Below are 20,677 nucleotides of genomic sequence, written 5' to 3' on the forward strand. Positions count from 1 at the left end.
AAACAATACATTAATTAATCGTTATGATTGAGCTGGCCAGTACTAATACTACGTAGTGTTTGGAAAGTAGTGTTTGGAAAAATGATGTAGAAGTTGTTTTTTAAAGTATATTTTATTTAGAAATTTATTAAAATAATACATATTTTTTTTATAAAATTAACTTTTAATATTAGTATATTAAAATAATTTAACAATATTAAAAAAATTAATTTAAAACTAAAAAATTTTCAATTTTTTTAAAAAGCAATTAGACCTCGATACCAAACCAGACTCATGAATGCTAGCTAGCTTTAACAATATTGAGGCCTGTCAAATTTGTTTGGAGTTGCTTGATCCTTATACTCTTCTCTCTGCGCTATTACTGTAACAATCTCTTCCCTGTGCTTTCTGCTCTTTTTTTCTGAATACTGCTCAGGCAAAGGAGCTCTTGCAGAACATCTTGAATCCAGGTAAATTATTTATAATTCATCTTGTCGGTGTTTTTGTTTCTCACATGCAACTATTGTTTGAATCTTCTAAGTAAATGACAAGTATCACCAGTAGTTTCCAAAAATAAAACAATCGATCTTTCTCGGTTTTTATAATCCATGTCTTATGGAGTTAATTGACCCTTAACCTTGAGCTTCTTTTTTTTTTATGTATATATATAATTATTTCCTGTTTTAATCTTTCTTTTTTCCAATTAATGTAACTTCCATTAATTTTTATTCAATACTGTGACTTTTTTTTCAATAGGAAAAAATGGTTCGATCAACCGATCCATTCTGGAATGATGTTGAAGATATGAATAATGGTGGCATGAAGTGTAAATTTTGTGGGCATTTATTTTCCCAGAATACTTCCATTTCGAGGATCAAACGGCATTTTTCAGGAGTGAAAAGGCATGGTGTTAAAATATGTGAGAACGTTCCTGAAGAAGTTCAAGATGCAGCCCGTGCAGCTATTGATGGCCCTCCAGAAAAAAGAAATAAAAATGAAGCAGGATCGAGCAATAATGAGGTCACTAATGCAATTTCAGCTCCTGCAACAGAACAGAACAATGAAGTGATACATCTAGACATGGCACAACAAGAAGAAGCCTTTTCCCCTGGAGCGCTCGAACGTTGGATGGATAGCATGATTCATGATGCATTGGAGAACTGCATGAAGAGCTTCTGCATGATGCAGTGGAGACTGCACCGAGAACAGAAATGGTGCTGCATCTGGAGGAGATTTATCAAGCTGATGAGCCTCAAGGAGATTTATCCGAACCAACAGGTCTATTGTGTCTTGGCAATGAAAGATGTTATGATCAACTCTGTTCTCCACCAGTAAACAATGATGCCATGATGAATGAATGAAGTGCAGAACATGGTTACAGTGAGGACAGCACCAGTGTTACGAGTGTTGGAACAAAGCAATGCAGTACATGACAGTTTGGCAGGGGATGCTGGAAGGATACCAGTGGGAGTTCAGGGCACGGGAAACACTGGTGAAGGATTTATTCAGCATGTTGACAGGAGTTTCTCTCTTGGGAGACACAGTTGATGCACATGAGAATACAGGAGAAGCAACACAAGGAATTGATGTAGTGAATCAATCAGCTGGTTTTTCAATGGAGGAGGAGGAGGATGATGTGGAGGACAATAGAGGAAGGTTAGTGCAGCCTGTCGCAGGAGCTAGCTCTTCTAGAGGCCTTAAATACAACACAAGTGAGAGTAGAGGAGATCCAATTCCTCTTAGCTCTACAAAGTTAGTGGGTCTCTGTTAGCATTTGAAGAGAATAAGAATGTGATATGGTCTCTGTTAATGGATGATAAATTCTCAACCATTGCCATTTATGGAATGGGGGGAGTTGGTAAAACGTCTCAAGATTTTAGCATTAAAAGATTGCAGAATCTTATTGCTCAACGTCTTTCTTTAGATCTTTCAAGCGAAGATGATGTTCTGCATAGAGCTGCCAAATTGTCAAAAGAACTAATGAAGAAAAAAAAATGGATTCTCATCTTGGATGATTTGTGGAACTCTTTCGAGCTACACGTAGTGGGAATTCCTGTCAATTTGGAAGGATGCAAGCTGATTATGACAACTCGATCAGAAAAGGTTTGTAACCAGATGGATAGCCAACACAAAATCAAATTGAAGCCACTATGTGAGGGTGAAGCTTGGACTTTGTTCATGGAGAAACTTGGAGATGACAAAGCACTTTCTCCAGAAGTTGAGCAAATTGCGATAGATGTTGCGAGGGAATGTGCTGGTTTGCCATTGGGAATTATTACAGTGGCAAGAAGCTTAAGGGGAGTGGATGACCTACATGAGTGGAGGAATACATTGAATAAATTGAGAGAATCAAAATTTAAGGACATGGAAGATGGGGTATTCCGGTTATTGAGGTTTAGTTATGGTCAGTTAGATGATTTATCACTACAACATTGTCTCTTATACTGTGCATTATTTCCTGAAGATGATTTAATTGAAAGGGATGTCCTCATAAATTATTTGATCGATGAGGGAATAATGAAAGGAATGAGGAGCTATCAAGCAACATTTGACGAGGGCCACACAATGCTCAATAAACTTGAAAATGTCTGCCTATTGGAAAGTGCTCAAAGGTATGATGGCAGTAAATGTGTCAAGATGCATGACTTGATTAGGGACATGGCCATCCAAATACAGCAAGAGAACTCTCAAGTCATGGTTAAAGCAGGTATGCAATTAGAAGAATTGCCGGATGCAGAGGAGTGGACAGAGAATCTTGTGAGAGTTTCACTAATGTCTAACCAAATTGAAGAAATTCCCTCGAGCCATTCACCAAGGTGTCCCAATCTATCAACTCTATTTCTATGTGATAATAGAGGGTTGCGATTTATTTCAGATTCATTTTTCATGCAACTACATGGGCTCAAGGTACTCAATCTGTCTAACACATTTATTAAAAAATTGCCTGATTCTATCTATGATTTGGTGACTCTCACTGCATTATTGCTCAATAATTGTTATAAATTAATGAGTGTCCCATCATTAAAAAAGCTCAGGGCACTAAAGAGGTTAGATCTCCTTGGTACTACACTTGGAAAGATGCCTCATGGAATGGAATGTCTATCCAACCTCTGGTATCTTAGACTCGGTTCATTTGATAGAAAGGAGTTTCCCAGTGGGGAAATAGCTCAACTCTCTCACTTGCAAGCGTTTGAATGTTCTTCGCTAACGGTTCGAGGAATGGAAGTAGGGTACTTAAGGAAGTTGGAAACTCTGCAATGCTGTTTTAAAGGTTACTTTGACTTTGTGGAGTTTCTCAGCTCTCGGGATCAAACCAAATCACCAAGCAAATACAGTATCCATGTAGGGCGTTTGGCTAATCATTCTTATTTCACAGCACATTCCAGCACAAGTAAAGAAATTGTTTTGCATAACTTGAGTATCAACGGAGATGGAGATTTGCAGGCCATGTTCCCAAATGACATTCAAGGACTGAACATTAATAATTGTAATGTCGCAACAATTTTATGCGACATTTCACCCGTGATAATGTATGCAACTAAACTAGAGATCCTCTACATTTGGAACTGCAGTAACATGGAGAGCTTGGTTTTATCTTCTAGGTTCTGCTCTGCTCCACTTCCAATGCCATCTTCCTTCTGGTCTTAAAGAGTTTTATTTCTTTGAGTGTAAGAGTATGAAGAAGCTGCTCCCTCTTGTCTTGCTGCTAAACCTCAAAAACTTGGAACATCTTGAAGTTGGAGAATGTGAGAAAATGGAGGAGATAATAGGAACAACAGATGAAGAAATCAGCAGCAGCAGCAGCTCCTATCCGATCACAGAATTCATACTCCCAAAGTTAAGAATTCTGAGATTGAGATCTTTACCAGAACTGAAAAGCATTTGTGGTGTAAAAGTGATTTGCGATTCTCTTGAATATATTGAAGTAGACACGTGTGAGAAGCTGAGGAGGATTCCAATTTGTCTTCCGCTGCTTGAAAATGGCCAGCCATCTCCTCCCCCTTCTCTTAAAAGAATTGATATACATCCAAAAGAATGGTGGGAGACAGTAGTGGAGTGGGAGCATCCTAACGCTAAGGATGTCCTTCTACCCTTTGTAGTGGAGTGGAGCATCCTCACGCTAAGGCTGTCTTTAATATCAGGTAACCATCGTGTTTTAATTACTCTCGCCCCCTCCCTTTCTTAATCTTAGAACTTGTTTTTCTCACTGATTCCTCTGTTCATTTATTATTTATTTAATGTGGAATTGGATGGCTCTTCGTCTTTTCATGGCTTTTAACTATTTGGTGATATTTTTTATAGGCGAGACGATGATCGTATTTTTCGAGAATTGTTTATAGGCGAGAGGTTGAGTCGCTGAGCAATGTTTTTTTGTTGCCTCTTCCGGATTCGCTGTCATCAAATATTGATCCAGAGTTCTAAATTTTACTGTTGAGCAATGCTTTTCTGCAAAGAGCTTGGTTGCTTCTCATTCTTTTGAGATCGGGATTTATAGCCCTGTCAGGATTAAGTTATTATGATTATTTTTCTTTATGAGATCTTGTAATCTTTGATTTTATCTATAAATAAAATTTGAGGGATGGCAGTAACCTCTAAGTTCTTGTTCTGCTCCTGGTTCTTTGTTCTTTGAATGGTTGTGAGTGAAAGTGAGGTTTGAAAATGGAATCTTCAAATTGAGAGTTTTGAATATTTCGGTGAGTCTATTCAGAATTGATAAGTGACGTTATGATCGAACATTTCAGCCAATTTTGAAAAACAAGTTGGTGCAGACCTGTGCAGGGCAAGCAGTTTGCCCATCTTGGGCTCAATATATTGTTGTCTTGACTGCAGCTTCTACGTTGATGAGCGATGTATTAAAAAACATCCTCAAGAAAAATATAATTTTATATTATTTTTTTTTAGTTAATTTTATTTTAATAAGGCCATGTTTGGCAATACTTATTTTTTTTTTCTTTAAAAAAACTGTCAAGTAAGGTTTAAAGATGTGTTTGTCAAACACCTTCTTAGATCAAAGAAGATGATTTTTTTTTTTTATAAAAAAGATGGCAAACCAAATAGGACCTTAAAATGTATGGCCCGGTTTTGACCCGACTACTAGAGGCGATAACATGGGTTGTTTTACAGTTGATGGAAGCAGAGCTCAACTCTGCGAGGACCTCTGCCAAGGTGGTTGATGGTGGAGATGTAAAGTACACAACTATCCCACCTGAGAATCAAATTAAGGTTAGGCCATTTGAGTGATCTCAGTTTGTTTTTGTTATTTCAACTTCTGCTTCTGTTCTCTTGATTTAGAATGGAGGTTTCAAAATGTCATTTTCTACATGTTATTGTAAAAGATGTTGTTATTGTCATAGAATCAATTCGGTTCAAAAGCTTTATTAAGTTATTAGGCGAAGTTTCAAGATATGATTTATAATATTTTCTTGTATAAACTTACACTACCTTGTGTTTAATTTTTATTAACTAAATAAGAATGATGATATTCAAACTCGTGACCACGTGATCATCGAGACTCTTATATTATATCAAATTACTAATTCAACCCAAAAACTTAAGATACTAGGTAAGATCTCAAAATATAATTTATATTATTTTCTAAATGTTATTTCAATAGCTATTAGGCTGAATGACATGCTTACTCTAAATTTATAAAGTCTATTTTTGTAGCGTTTACTTGAATACTACAGCAGTTTACTTGAATACTATAGCAGTTTACTTGAATCAACATAGAAAGAGAAGGCACTGATGCATTCAAAGCTGCTCACAATGTTTTACCCTCCAATTATATTGAATAGACGTGTAAGTTTTGTTTGTTAATTCTCTTCTTTCTCTAAGATGCAGCTTAAAGGTTTCAGGCATGAACATATCCTGGTCCCTGACAATAAGGAATCAGATGCAAGGAGAACTTACTGTTCTTGGTGCCATGGCAAGATTTTTGGTCCAGGCTATATCTGTCAACAATGTTCGGGAAATTGGCATATATCATGCGCTAAATCGCCCCCTAAAAAGAGATACTTTCTTCACTCACAGCACACCCTAACTATATTTTATCCTCATTATTTTGAGTACTTTATATGCGATGGCTGTAGAGATCTTTGCCATGATGTTGCCACTTATCATTGCTATAAATGCCGCTTCTTCCTTGATATGAAATGTGCTTCTCTACCTGATGATCAGTGCGAGGAGTTGAAGAAGACAGAAAGCAAAACTATAGATTTTTGCCACAAGCATAAATTAACAAGAGCCAACTGTGCAAGAGGAATTAAAGAGAAATGCAAGGTCTGTCAGCTCCGTATCTCCGGTGCAACATATTGCTGCATTAACTGCAACTTCTGCCTACATGAATCCTGCCTTGCAACACCACAAGAAATACAACACCAGTATCACTTGCAGCACCCCCTTCTTGGTCGGGACTTCGATGGAAATCCAAAAAACTGCAGAGCCTGCAATCTGCAAATTTGGGATATTGCCTATTACTGTGATATCTGCGATTTTGCTCTCCATTTTACATGCGCTACTTACTTAACTTCCACTCTCAAACATGAGTTCCACCGTGAGCACACACTCTTTTCCTTCGTAGCATCGGATCTAGGGGATCGGGGCTTTATCCAGTCGCTAGAACCACAACCTTCAAAAGGCAATTTTTGTTGCGAGACCTGTGGAAATGATTGCAGTGGTTCCTTCTATCGTTGTGTTGAATGCAACATCAATCGACATCTTGAGTGCATTCCATTGCCTTTTAAAGTTCAGCAAAAAGACCATTGGGATCCTCTTACGCTCATGGAAAATGTAGTCGAAGATGATTATGGAGAATATTACTGTGAGATTTGCCAGGATAAAAGGAACCCAAAGCATCCTGTTTATTGCTGCAAGATGTGTAAGGATAACTGGTTCATTGCTCATATTGGATGCGTGATTGAAGAGGTGAAACATGTTATTCCATAAAATGCTTTGATTATTCGTTAAAAAACTTCTGTAGCAAATCATCTGCAAGACTATATCCTTATTAACTGCTAAATTTTCTTATGTTGATCATTTAAAATGTTTGGTTTATCAGGGAGACACTTCATTAGAAATACTGGAATGGTGGAATAAAGATTTGGGATCAGACTATGAGGAGACCTCTAGCAAGGGGGATGATGGGACCTCCCTTTCCAGTCATTCTGATCTAGAGAGTTATGCAATGGGAGAGCATAATACGGAAGGCCCTGGAATTACTGAACTTGATTAAAACATCGAGGGTAATGCAAAGGCAACAAGGCAATGAGAGAGAATGTGCCTGTAGAGAGATCCTTGCGATGTTTTTCTTGCCTACAATAGACGACCAGTGATTGGTATGTTGAAACATCTTCAGCTAGCTTGTAACGCATATAAAACAATCTGTACATTGCAAATTACTAAGAGCACTGTTACAAAATTTATCTTATCGAAAGTGGAGAAGGAGCATTTGTGCTAAGTAATTAGAAATCTCATATGCTTTTGGTTTGAATCATAGTTATAAGATGTTATTTTGTACCTCCACATCTCCTATAGAACGTATTAAATGCAGTTCAAGGCAACTGATGGAGTTCACCTCCTGCAAGGATGAGGAAGGAGGTTGAAATATTTTAGTTAAAATGCAGAATTAACGTGGAAGCTAAATTCAATCTCTTAATCTAATCTGGGATGAGATATACTTCGCTAGAGGTACATTCATCATTGAGTGATGATTTGGGGTCAGACATTGGAGAGACTTCTGGCTAGGAGGACTGCGGAACCGTTCTTGAGAGTTATCCAGGAAAGCAAAATCACGAGATGAAAGATTGCAATGGAAAGCACTCTGCAATTGTTGAACTGGATGAAGAGCCAAGGTAACTTCATCTGGAGATTAAAGCAAACAGGTTCATCTCAAGATTCAATACACATTTTGTTGTTAGGTTTGCTTCAGCTGTGCCCTTTCAGTCCAGTTCTTGTAGCAATTGCGAAACAATGTTAAGAAGAAGATTTGAGAGGAAAGCAAGTTTTTCTCTTGTTTATATTCCTCTCTACATATTGTTCTTTGGATTACAAGCTTATTTATTAATATAAAATCCTAGACATTTAAACATTTAAGCTAAATAAAAAAAAATAATTTTAATCTGATCGAGAAAGCATGCCTAGAAAGCATACTGTTGACTTCACCTATGCACCAATTCAGGCAATTGTTTACCATATCAATTACGTGTTTAGTATTAAAATGCTTTTAAAGTTTTCACTGCTTTGCTGAGTCATCATCATAAGTTACCACTCAATATTGATCAACACGCGGCCAAGGAAAGTTTACGACTTTACGACATTGCTCCTTCTCCTTTACGACTTTTCGACATTGCTCCTTCTCCTTTTTCCGAAGTCAATAACGAAGCAGTTTCTTTTAATTTTTTTGGGCTCTGAAAGGAAAGTTTACGACTTTTCGACATTGCCTTTGAAGTTTCCTTTTTTTTTTTTTTTTTTGCTCTAAAATGATTATATATTTTTCAGAACAAATTTCCTATTTTAATTTCTGAAACAAGTTAAGTGGGATAAATCATAAATAGGTAATGAAACTATGATTGATTTGTTGATATTAAAAACCATATAGTCTTCTCTTGCCTGTGCTTTCTGCTCTTTTTTGTCTGAATACTGCTCAGGCAAAGCAGCTCTTGCAGAACATCTTGAATCCAGGTAAAGTATTTATACTTCACATGTCGGTGTTTTTGTTTTTCACGTGCAACTACTGCTTGAGTCTTTTTAAGTAAAGGACAAGTATCATCAATAGTTTCCAAAAATAAATCAACTGATCTTTTCTCGTTTTTTACAGTCCATGTCTTACGGAGTTCACACTAAATTGACCCTTAACCTTGAACTTTTTATATATATAAATATATATGTAATTATTTTCTGTTAATTTCAACCTTTCTAATTAATGTATAGAAATTGAACTTAATGATAGTTTTACAAGTTTTTTATAGGATTGTTCTTTCTAATATTGACGGAGGTCAGATTGAATTTGCAAAAGCTGCAATTGCCAAAAATAGTGTACAAGACATGGTGTGGGGGGAACTAAAGCTAGAAATTGGAAAGGAAGATGAAAATAATTAATTGCACCATAGTTTTAATCAAGTTAAAGGCTGATGACAACTTCGGTAATAAATTCAAAACTCTAAGGTTTGAATTCATTTGCCAAGGCAAGTACCTTGACTAGAGTTAAAAAAAAATGTATCATGAAGTTAAAAAAAAAAGGTTTTCATAAATATTTATCTAGCGTTTAAAATTAGTTAAAAATTATTTATATTTTTTATGAGAAGTAATATCTTGAAATTTTAAATTTATTGCTAAGCCAAATACCATACTAACTAGAGTAAAACAAATATGTAGATTTAAATTTATTGGGCAAATACCTCACTGACGGTTTTCATTCAACTTATCTATTGCATCAGTTAAATGTTATTTTATGTATTTAGTTGATTGAGAAAATTCTGAATGATGGGCTATAAAATTTTTATTCAATACTGTGACTTTATTTTTCTATAGGAAAAAAATGGTTCGATCAACCGATCCATTCTGGAATGATGTTGAAGATATGAATGATGGTGGCATGAAGTGTAAATTTTGTGGGCATTTATTTTCCCAGAATACTTCCATTTCGAGGATCAAATGGCATTTGTCAGGAGTGAGAGGGCGTGGTGTTAAAATATGTGAGACAGTTCCTGAAGAAGTTCAAGATGCAGCCCGTGCAGCTATGGATGGCCCTCCAGAAAAAAGAAATAAATATGAAGCAGGATCGAGCAATAATGAGGTCACTAATGCAATTTCAGCTCCTGCAAAAGAACAGAACAATGAAGTGATACATTTAGACATGGCACAACAAGAAGAAGCTTTTTTCCCCTGGAGAGTTCGAACGTTGGATGGATAGCATCACTGATCTAGAGAACGAGCCTATGTTGGGACGTGGTTCTCCTGAAGAGCTTCTGCATGATGCATTGGAGACTGTACCGAGAACAGAAATGGTGCAGCATCTGGAGAGAGGTAGCTCTCATGAGAGGACATCAATTAATCAAGCTGATGAGCATCGAGGAGATTCATCCGAACCATCGGATCTATTGTGTCTTCGCCTTGGAAGATGTTATGATCAACTCTGTTCTCCACCAGTAAACAATGATGCCATGATGAATGAAGTGCCATCAATTAATCAGCCTGATGAGTCTCAAGGAGATTCATCCGAACCAACAGATGTATTGTGTCTTGGCCTTGGAAGATGTTATGATCAACTCTGTTCAACAGTAAGCAATGATGTCATGATGAATGAAGTGCAGAACATGGTTACAGTGAGGACAGCACCAGTGTTACAAGTGTTGGAACAAAGCAATGCAGTACATCACTGTTTGGCAGGGGATGCTGGAAGGATACTAGTGGGAGTTCAGGGCACGGAACAAGGAGCGGGGGATGATGGAAATTGTTCACATTTAGAAGCGGGAAATGACATGGGAAACACTGGTGAAGGATCTATTCAGCATGTTGACAGAAGTTTCTCTCTTGGGAGACACCTAGTTGATGCACACAAGAATAGAGGAGAAGCAATACAAAGAATTGATCTAGTGAATCAATCAGCTGGTTTTTCAATGGAGGAGGAGGAGGAGGATGCGGAGGACAATAGAGGAAGGTTAGTGCAGCCTGGCGCAGGAACTAGCTCTTCTAGAGGCCTTAAATACAACACAAGTGAGACTAGAGGAGATCCAATTCCTCCTAGCTCTACAAAGTTAGTGGGTCGAGCATTTGAAGAGAATAAGAATGTGATATGGTCTCTGCTAATGGATGGTAACTTCTCAACCATTGGCATTTATGGATGGGGGGAGTTTGGTAAAAACAATGCTACAACATATCCATAATGAGCTTCTAGAAAGAAGAGACATTTCTCATCATGTATACTGGGTGACTGTGTCTCGAGATTTTAGCATTAATAGATTGCAGAATCTTGTTGCTACATGCCTTGATTTAGATCTTTCGTAGAGAAGATGATAATCTGTGTAGAGGCTGTCAAATTGTCAAAGAACTAGTGAAGAAACAAAAATGGATTCTCATCTTAGATGATTTATGGAACTCTTTTGAGCTACACCTAGTGGGAATTCCTGTCAATTTGAAAGGATGCAAGCTGATTATGACAACTCCGATCAGAAAGAGGTTTGTAGACGGATGGATAGCCAACACAAAATCAAATTGGAAGCCACTTTGTGAGAGGGAAGCTTGGACTTTATTCATGGAAAAACTTGGAGATGACAAAGCACTTTCTCTAGAAGTGGAGCAAATTGCACTAGATGTTGCAAGGGAATGTGCTGGTTTGCCATTGGGAATTATTACAGTTGCAAGAAGCTTAAGGGGAGTGGATGACCTACATGAATGGAGGAATACATTGAAGAAATTGAGAGAATCAAAATTTAAGGACATGGAAAATGAGGTATTCCGGTTATTGAGGTTTAGTTATGATCAGTTAGATGATTTAGCACTACAACATTGTCTCTTATGCTAGTGCATTATTTCCTGAAGATTATATAATTGATAGGATGTTCCTCATAAATTATTTGATCGATGAGGAAATAATGAAAGGAATGAGGAGCAGGCAAGCAGCATTTGACGAGGGCCACACAATGCTTAATAAACTTGAAAATGTCTGCCTATTGGAAAGGCTTGATGGCGGTATACTTTTCAAGATGCATGATTTGGTTAGGGACATGGCCATCCAAATACAGCAAGAGAACTCTCAAATCATGGTTCAAGCAGGTGTGCAATTAAAAGAATTGCCGGATGCAGAGGAGTGGACAGAGAATCTTGTGACAGTTTCGCTAATGTGTAATCAAATTGAAAAAATTCCCTCGAGCCATTCACCAAGGTGTCCCAATCTATCAACTCTATTTCTTTGTGAGAATACAAGGTTGCGATTTATTTCAGATTCATTTTTCATGCAATTACATGGGCTCAAGGTACTCAATCTGTCTCGCACAGGAATTAAAAAATTGCCTGATTCTATCTCAGATTTGGTGACTCTCACTGCATTATTGCTATGTGGTTGTCGAGTCTTAAGGGTTACCAATCATTAGAAAGTCAGGGCACTAAAGAGGTTAGATCTCTTTGAGACTGAACTTAGAAAGATGCCTCAAGGAATGAAATGTCTATCCAACCTCTGGTATCTTGGACTCGGTTCAAATGGAAAAAAGGAGTTTCCCAGTGGGATATTACCTAAACTCTCTCACTTGCAAGTGTTTATATCTAGTGTGTGATAAATGTTAAAGGAAAGAACTAGGATGCTTAAAGGAAGCTTGAACGCTCTCCGCCCAGTTGAAATGCCATTTTGAAGTCACTCTGATTTTGTGGAGTTTCTCGAGATCTCCACAAAATCAAACCAAATCACTAAGCAAATACAGAATTTTTGTAGGCCTTTGGATGATGAAGATTATATGGAATGTTTTTGGAACCTCCAGCAAGAGGAAACAATTGTTTTGTGTAACTTAGTTCAACGGAGATGGAGATTTTCAGGTCATGTTCCCAAATGAAACTCAAAACTGGAAATTTTAATTGTAACGATTGGAACAAACTTAGGCTGAATTTCATCCTTAGATAGTAGCAACTAAACTAGAGATCCTCAATTTTGGAAGCCAATACATGGAGAGCTTCTTGTTTTTATCTTTTTTGGTTCTGCTCTGTCCTCACTCCATTGCCATCTTCTAACAGTTATTTCTGTTCTTAAAGAGTTTTTTGGCCGTATTCGTAAGAGTAATAGAAGAAGCGCTGCTGCTTCTTGTCTTGCTGCCTAAACCTGAAAAACTGAAAAGCTGAAGTGGATATTGAATGACAATGGAGGAAGGGATAATAGGAACAACAGATGAGAAATCCAGCAGCAGCAGCTCCAATCGCGATCACAAAATCCATACTCCCACGGGTTAAAGTTAAGACATTCTTTTGAGATTGGAAATATTTACCAAGAATTGAAAAGCATCTTGTGGTGTAAAAAGTGATTTGCGATTCTCTTGAATATATTGAAGTGACACATGTGAGAAGCTTGAGAAGGATTCCAATTTGTCTTTTCCGTTGCTTGAAAATGGCCAGCCATCTCATCCCTCCCCTTCTCTTCAAAATATCGTTGCATATCCAGAAGAATGGTGGATACAGTAGTGGAGTGGGAGCATCCTAACGCTAAGGACGTCCTTCTACCTTTTGTACGTTTTCGAGCTGTATGACGATTCTTCTCTTAATATAACATTGAATTACAGGTAACCATCGTGTTTTAATTCCTCTATTTCTCTCCCTCCTTCTCCTCCCTCTCTCTTAATCTTAAAACTTGTTTCCTCACTGATTCCTCTGTTCATTTATTATTTATTTAATGTGGAATTGGATGGCTCTTCATCTTTTCATGGCTTTTTAAATATTTGGTGATCTTTTTTTATAGGCAATCTGGTGAAGGAAGGCAAGCCTCATATTCAACAAGGATGAAAAGAAGGCGTGTTTCCTCTCTTTCCGGATTCGCTGCCATCAAATATTGATACCCTCAGAGTTCTTAAATTTTAGCTGTTGAGCAATGCTTTTTGCAAAGAGCTTGGTTGCTTCTCATTCTTTTTAGATCGGGATTTATAGCCCTGACAGGATTAAGCTGTCGTATGATTATTTTTCTTTATGATGAAAGATCTTGTAAGTCTTTTTATTTTATCTATAAATAAAATTCGAGATGGGGACAGTAACCTCCAAGTTCTTGTTCTGCTCCTGGCTCTTTGTTCTTTTGATTAAGCTAAGTTCTCCAGATTAGTGATTATTATGAGCGAACATTTGAGCCACCTCCATGAGTTAACACTCGCCAATAATTTGACTTTAACGAAGCTGTTTCCTTTTTTGATTTTTTTCCTAAAATGATTATATAATTTTTTCAAAACAAATTTTGCTATTTTCAAAACAAGTTAATTGGGATTACAGGCCAGGATGTCAAAGGAAAAACGGTTATAAGCAATAATTAAGTTCTATAAATAGTCAACAAATTAACTGTGATTGAATCTCTCATTTCATGATACATGGAGATGAACGTAACAACATACTCAAATCAAACAGAGTCTTGACACCTAAGGCACCTCATCATAAACCTCAAATGGGAAATTAAAATTTTGATTAAAAGTTTCGAAATCTCTTTTTCATGTAAAGAAGCAGTAATTTGATAATATGCAAAACTCATTAGTTTTTCTATTTCCTTCTTGTTATTCGAGGTGTGTTGTCCTGCTAATTTCTTCATCCATTGTTGATTTTGTGTTTGATAATGCGGTTAAATTTGTTTTTGAAAAGTGCGTTTTAAGCTACTTTTTGTATAAAAAACATCACATTGATACATTTCAAGTGTTTTTTTATGGTTTTTGATGTGATAACATCAAAAATAAAAAATATACAAAAACAATATTTTAATACATTTTCAATTGAAAAAGCACCTTTGCAAAGCCATCATCTGCCACATTATCAAACACCAGTGAAAAAAGCTGATCATGCTAAACATATTAAAAGCTTAGGGGTGTTGAAAAAACCCGAGTCATCTATAATATTTATATTATTTGACCTGATCCAATTCATTAAAGTCAGATAATTACTTTGATACTTCTTTTTAAAAAACAAAATCAACATAACTCTTTAACAAGAGCTTTATATAATATATATATATATATCATTTACATTGTTTTATTATAAATTTAAAGTTTTACTTGGGGCATTATTGTATTTGACATAAATTAAACATTATTAAAAAAATATGCTTACACGTTGGCATGTGGATGACCCTTGTGTTGTAAGGGCGGTGCATGTGAGGTTGTTCGACCACCAAACACTGTCTTTTAGGGAGGTGTTTAGAAAGTCTCGACACCCCATACAAGATGTCGTGGCATGTTGACCAGACACAACTTTGATTTGGTATATGCGACCATTTCCCCCCTTTTCTTCTCTCTCTCTCTCCTTCTCAAATTCAGAACCAAATCCTTCAAAAAATTAAGATGAAGCCCCTTCAATTTATTTGCCTTCACATTTGATTCTTTATCCTTTATATTACTATTTTCTTTACATATAAAGTTAGCTATATAGAGCCGTTTCGAAGTTCAGAAATTAAACCATCGAAGTGTTTGTGATCAAGTCTCCGTGTATGATAAATCACACCCTTCATGTGTTGGGGGGGAAACTTTCTATGACGACTAGATGCTAGTTTTCAGTCTTATAGAAACAATAACAAAAACTCTTTTTTTTTTCTTTTTTATTTATATAATAGATGACCGACAACAAACAAAAAATTTAGGATTTTTCTGCATTTGCCTTTGGAATTTTCCGACGTCGATAAACGAAGCAGTTTCTTTGTTTTTTGGCTCTAAAATGATTATTATATTTTCAGAACAAAAATTACTATTTTAAATTTCCGAAACAAGTTAAGTGGGCATAATATCATAATTAACACCCCTAAATGAGTAATTAAATTATGATTGATTTGTTGCTTATAAAAATTTTAAAAATATAAAAACATTGGTTTTATATATATTTTTATTAAAAACATTTTTAAAGAAATATAGCAATACAAATATACAAGAATGCACTTCTTCTTTAATTTTAATTCTATTCATGAGAAAATAATTTTTTTTAAAGTTCTTAATAATATGGTAGGTAAAAGCAATTGCTTACTTCCTAGCAAATTCCTTCTTCTCAAACAATTTACAATAATTAATCGTTATGATTGAGTGACCATTACTAATATTACGGTAGTTTGAATGAGTAGATATTATTTTTTAAAGTATATTTTGTTTAGAAATTTATTAAAATAATATAATTTTTTTTTGTAAAATTAATTTTAATATTAATATATAAAAAATAATTTAAATTTAATTAAAATAAATTTTTTCAAATAGCAATTAGACGTAATACCAACTACCACAATCTTTATATTTAGATGGAATTTTCCGTTGGTATTTTGCACTATCATTTAGTTGGTAATTAATTTACCAACAAAATTACCGATGGAAACTGCTTCGTCGGGGAATCTTCATTGATAATTTTTTTTGTCCGTCTAATATAAAAAATTATTTTACGATGGAAAAAAGCATGCAAAATAAAAAACTTACCATCTTCATTCCATCGATATTTCTCTCGGTAAGTCCGTATGTAATTCCTTCCGGTAATATTTAAAATAAATCTATTTTACAAAACTATAAATAATTAAATTAATATAATCAACACTCTAAAATCCTCAAAATACTTGAAAAGAAAAAGAAAATCAACTCAAACAATTTGCAAAAAATAAATAACAAAAAAATAAATTTCAACTAAAAAAATTCATATGAAAAAAATAAGTTGCAATAGCTAAAAATTTAAAAATTCTATAAATAAATCAACTAAAAATTGATCTCATATGGAAAAATAATCTACAACAACATTCATACAATTATTAGAACAAAAAAAATTATTAATACAGAATAAAAAAACAAATATAGTCAAAACAAAACTTGAAAAAAAGAAAAAAATATTATCTTAATGTAGTTGCAAGTGAAGTTAAGAAGTGAAAAAATATCATAAAGTATATAATTAAAAAAAAAACTAAGGAGAAAAAAGAAGGAGAAAATAATACATGAACATGGAGGAGAAGAGAAGGAGTCAAGGAGAAAAGAGAGAGAAGAGAAGAGAAAGAAATGGATATTGATGTTTTTTACATATAGGGAAGAAGAAGAAGAAGAGGAGGAAGAAAGGAGCCTTGTTTGTTGTGAAATTGGGGATTCTAGACTTTTATTGGGGTGTTTTACCGACGGATTAATTAAAATTAATATTTTTAAATATTCTGTCAGTAATTCCATTGGTTAATAATTTAATTATAATTTTTTTTCAAAAACCGCAAATATCACCAACGACTTTTCAATCCGATTGGTGATTCTGTCTGTAATTTTTAATTTTAAATTTCAATTTAATCAAAATTTTTAGAAACCGCCAAATAACACCGACGACTTTTTAATCCGTCAGTGCTTTTGTCATTAAAAACAATAATTAACAGTTCAATTGGGAAGTGAACAGCTCTTAAAGCTCTATGAAAAATACCGACGAAATTTTTTCGTTGGTGATTCTGTCTGTAATTAACTGATGAACAATGTTAATTGACGGATTCCGTCGTAAAAATGACATATCATCTTCTTTTTTTTTGCTTTGTTTAATTTTTTTTCCCATTGTAATACCCTCGGTATATACCGAGGGTATATGTCCATCGGTAAAATCCATTGAAAAGTTACAAACAGTTAGATTCCCTCGGTATTTCTGTTTTTATTTATCGATTTTCAGGTTGTATGCTAAATGAGACCCATGAAAGATAGCTAGCTACTGTAACATTTTCTTCCTCGTCTGATCTCATTATTACCATTCCTATTTTCCTTTTCCTCAAACTTCTCTTACTCGTGCTCTCTGTTTTTTTTTTAGACTGAGATAATTTCATAGAATAGTATTGTTGTGAGTTTTGTGAGAAAGAAAGGGATCCAACATATCCTGTTTACTACTGTGATCAATGCCCTGATCGCAATCCATATCTCGCTCATATTGAATGCCTGATGTTGGAGGTAAGGCCAAATTTAGGCCCTTATGGAGGAAAAAAGTGAAAACCATGTTTGCATTATTGTCTCATTTTCAACAAGTATCATGCAACTTCAATTTGCTTTGCTATATGTAGATATTCAAAATCTCTTAATTAGACATATAATTCTCTGAACTTTGTCATAACCCCAATTTTAATCATTTTATTTTTAATTATTATTATTATTATTTTATTTACTAAAACGAAAAAAAATGATGGAAAAAATAATAATAATGATGGAAAAAAAACAAGTAAAATAAAATAAATGAAGAATGAATAAATGATGCAGCCCGTGCAGCTATTGATGGCCCTCCAAAAAAAAGAAATAAATATGAGATCACTAATGAAGAAGCCATTTCCCCTGGATTGCTCGACCGTTGGATGGATAGCATGATCCATGATGCATTGGAGAACGACCCTATGTTGGGAGGACGTAGTTCTCCTGAACTCTGTTCTCCACCAGTAAACAATGATATTGTCACGATGAATGACGTGCAGAATGCAGTGCATGATGCTGGAAGGATACCAGTGGGAGTTCAGGGCACGGAAAATGGCATGGGAAACACTGGTGAAGAAGGATCTATTCAGCATGTTGACAGGAGTTTCTCTCTTGGGAGACACACAGTTGATGCACATGAGAATAGAGGAGAAGCAACACAAGGAATTGATGTAGTGAACCAATCAGCTGGTTTTTCAATGGAGGAGGAGGACGATGTGGAGGACACTAGAGGAAGGTTAGTGCAGCCTGGCGCAGGAACTAGCTCTTCTAGAGGCCTTAAATACAACTCAAGTGAGACTAGAGGAGATCCAATTCCTCTTAGCTCTACAAAGTTAGTGGGTCGAGCATTTGAAGAGAATAAGAATGTGATATGGTCTATGTTAATGGATGATAAATTCTCAACCATTGCCATTTATGGAATGGGGGGAGTTGGTAAAACGACAATGCTACAGCATATCCATAACGAGCTTCTAGATACTTTCTCATTGTGTTTACTGGGTGACCGTGTCTCGGAGATTTGTATTAAAAGATTGCAGAGATCTTATTGCTCAACGTCTTTCTCTAGATCTTTCAAGCGAAGAGATGATGTTCTGCATAGAGCTTACCAAATTGTCAAAAGAAACTAAGGGAAAAAAAAAAATGGATTCTCATCTTGGATGATTTGTGGGAACTTTTTTCGAGCTACACGTAGTGGAATTCCTGTCAATTCGAAAGGACGCAAGCTGATTATGACAACTCGATCAGAAAAGGTTTGTAACCAGATGAATAGCCACGAAATCAAATTGAAGCCACTTTGTGAGAGGGAAGCTTGGACTTTGTGTTAACAATTACGGTAATTATCTCCAAGTTGGTTTTGCAGCATTCAAGTCCTACATTGTCTCTGATATTAGCTGGAAAGATATATTCCAGCATCCCAGTAAATACGTGATTGTATCCTAGTAGAAATAGGTTTCCATGTAATTAGCAAATCAGTCCTAAACTATAGGATCTAATACGTAGGGATTCTTATGTAGAGTAGCTATATATATTCTGCTTGTAACAGAGGAAGCTTTAAGTGAAAATAAAACAATTGAATCCCTTTGAAAACTCTGCGTACGTTTTTACTTGGTATCAGAGCAGGTTTATTATCTGCTCTTTATATCACCCACAAACCTTATAAATCTTACGAATCCTCCTTCTCGTACCATGGCCAGTGACAAAACCGAATCATCCTCTTTTCCAGTTATCCAGGTTCAGTCAGAGAATTCCAGTTTCTCAACCAATGTCACCCTTACTGAAAGCATTCTATGATGGGGCAGATGAATCACAGCTATTTACCTTGAACCAACGTGCGTTCTCACCAAAACAGGTTTGGTCGTCCTATCTCTACCTATTATGATGATTTGGTAGAAATATTTCAAGAACTAGATCATCGTGACAAGATTGTTATGAAAGATCCCGATGATGTCATTGCCTATAAAAAATCAGTTGAGAGACTGCGGGTGCATATTTTTCTGAATGGCCTTGATGAAGAATTTGAACAAATTCATGGTGAGATCCTAAGGAGAGATTCTGCACTAGACCTTGAAGAAACATATGCTTATGTTCGCCGTGACTCTATCCGTCGAAACACACTGAATGGGGAACCTGGACACTTAGAGCCATCTGCTATGATAGCTCACCGAAGTAAGTATCAACGACCACAGAACCTGAAACCAGATCGAGCTTCTGGTTCACTGAATCATAATCATTCAATTGGATCGCAAAATCGCAGCTATGAAATAGGAGCTGCACGACCAGAAACGCATATGCACTCACTGTGGTTGAAACTGGACACACTAAGCTACGCTGCTATGAATTGATTGGATATCCAGAAATGGTGGGATTTTTCCAAAGCACCCCGTAAGAGAAACTTAAAGGCAAATCCTCATGTGTTCTGTTGCTGTGGCAGAACCAAATCATATGTTTGGCAATAAATCTGGGAAAGACTCCTCTTCTGGTGCTATTACTGGGAAGCACGCGACACTGCTGAGAACACAGGTGCTGATGCTATAAATGCAGGTAAGGCTCTTCATACCTCCACTTTTGTTAGAAATAGTGAATGGATAATTGATTCAGGTGCCACCAAATCATATGAAGTTTAACAATAATATTCAGACCATACAACCCTCAAAACCACCATGTAGTTTTCACAGCCAAATGGAACTCCTTCTTCTGTGTCAGGAGAAGGCACGGTTACTCTTAAAAAAATCTGAGTTTAGAGTCAGTTCTTATTGTTCCGAATCTCAATCATAATTTATTATCTGTTGCTCAAAATAACTTTGTGCCTTGATGTGTGTTGTAAATTTTTTGGCCGAACCTTTGCATATTCAAGGACATTCAAACTCGGAAGACAATTGGTTATGGTACTAGGAGAGGGAAGCTCTACTACCTGGATCTGATTCCAGCAAGCTCAAATCAGTTGGCACAAGTCTTCTCAACTAATACAGCTAATGAACACCAGAAGTCTGAAATTTGGCTATGGCATAGTGATAAGGGAATTTTTAGCATGTATAATTTCTGCTATTCATGCTTGATTTTTAAATATTTTGGATGTGTTGCACAAGACAATTAGAATT

At 35.8% G+C, this 20,677-nt stretch overlaps 2 protein-coding genes across 2 annotated transcripts; both read left to right on the forward strand.

Annotated features, from left to right (window-relative positions):
• Window positions 1–317: 317 nt before the first annotated feature.
• Window positions 318–4,115, forward strand: LOC140955011 (disease resistance protein At4g27190-like). Its single transcript, XM_073406473.1, has 2 exons — window positions 318–449; window positions 736–4,115. The coding sequence occupies exon 2, from the start codon at window positions 1,789–1,791 to the stop codon at window positions 3,625–3,627; it is 1,839 nt and encodes a 612-aa protein (XP_073262574.1). The 5' UTR covers window positions 318–449; window positions 736–1,788; the 3' UTR covers window positions 3,628–4,115.
• Window positions 4,116–5,046: 931 nt separating this feature from the next.
• On the forward strand, window positions 5,047–7,244 carry LOC140955035 (uncharacterized). The gene is made up of 3 exons (XM_073406566.1): window positions 5,047–5,202; window positions 5,815–6,903; window positions 7,037–7,244. The coding sequence occupies exons 1-3, from the start codon at window positions 5,047–5,049 to the stop codon at window positions 7,208–7,210; spliced, it is 1,419 nt and encodes a 472-aa protein (XP_073262667.1). The 3' UTR covers window positions 7,211–7,244.
• The last annotated feature ends 13,433 nt before the right edge of the window (window positions 7,245–20,677 follow it).

This window comes from Populus alba, chromosome 19 (genome assembly GCF_005239225.2).
Source record: "Populus alba chromosome 19, ASM523922v2, whole genome shotgun sequence".
NCBI classification, from domain to species: Eukaryota; Viridiplantae; Streptophyta; class Magnoliopsida; order Malpighiales; family Salicaceae; genus Populus; species Populus alba.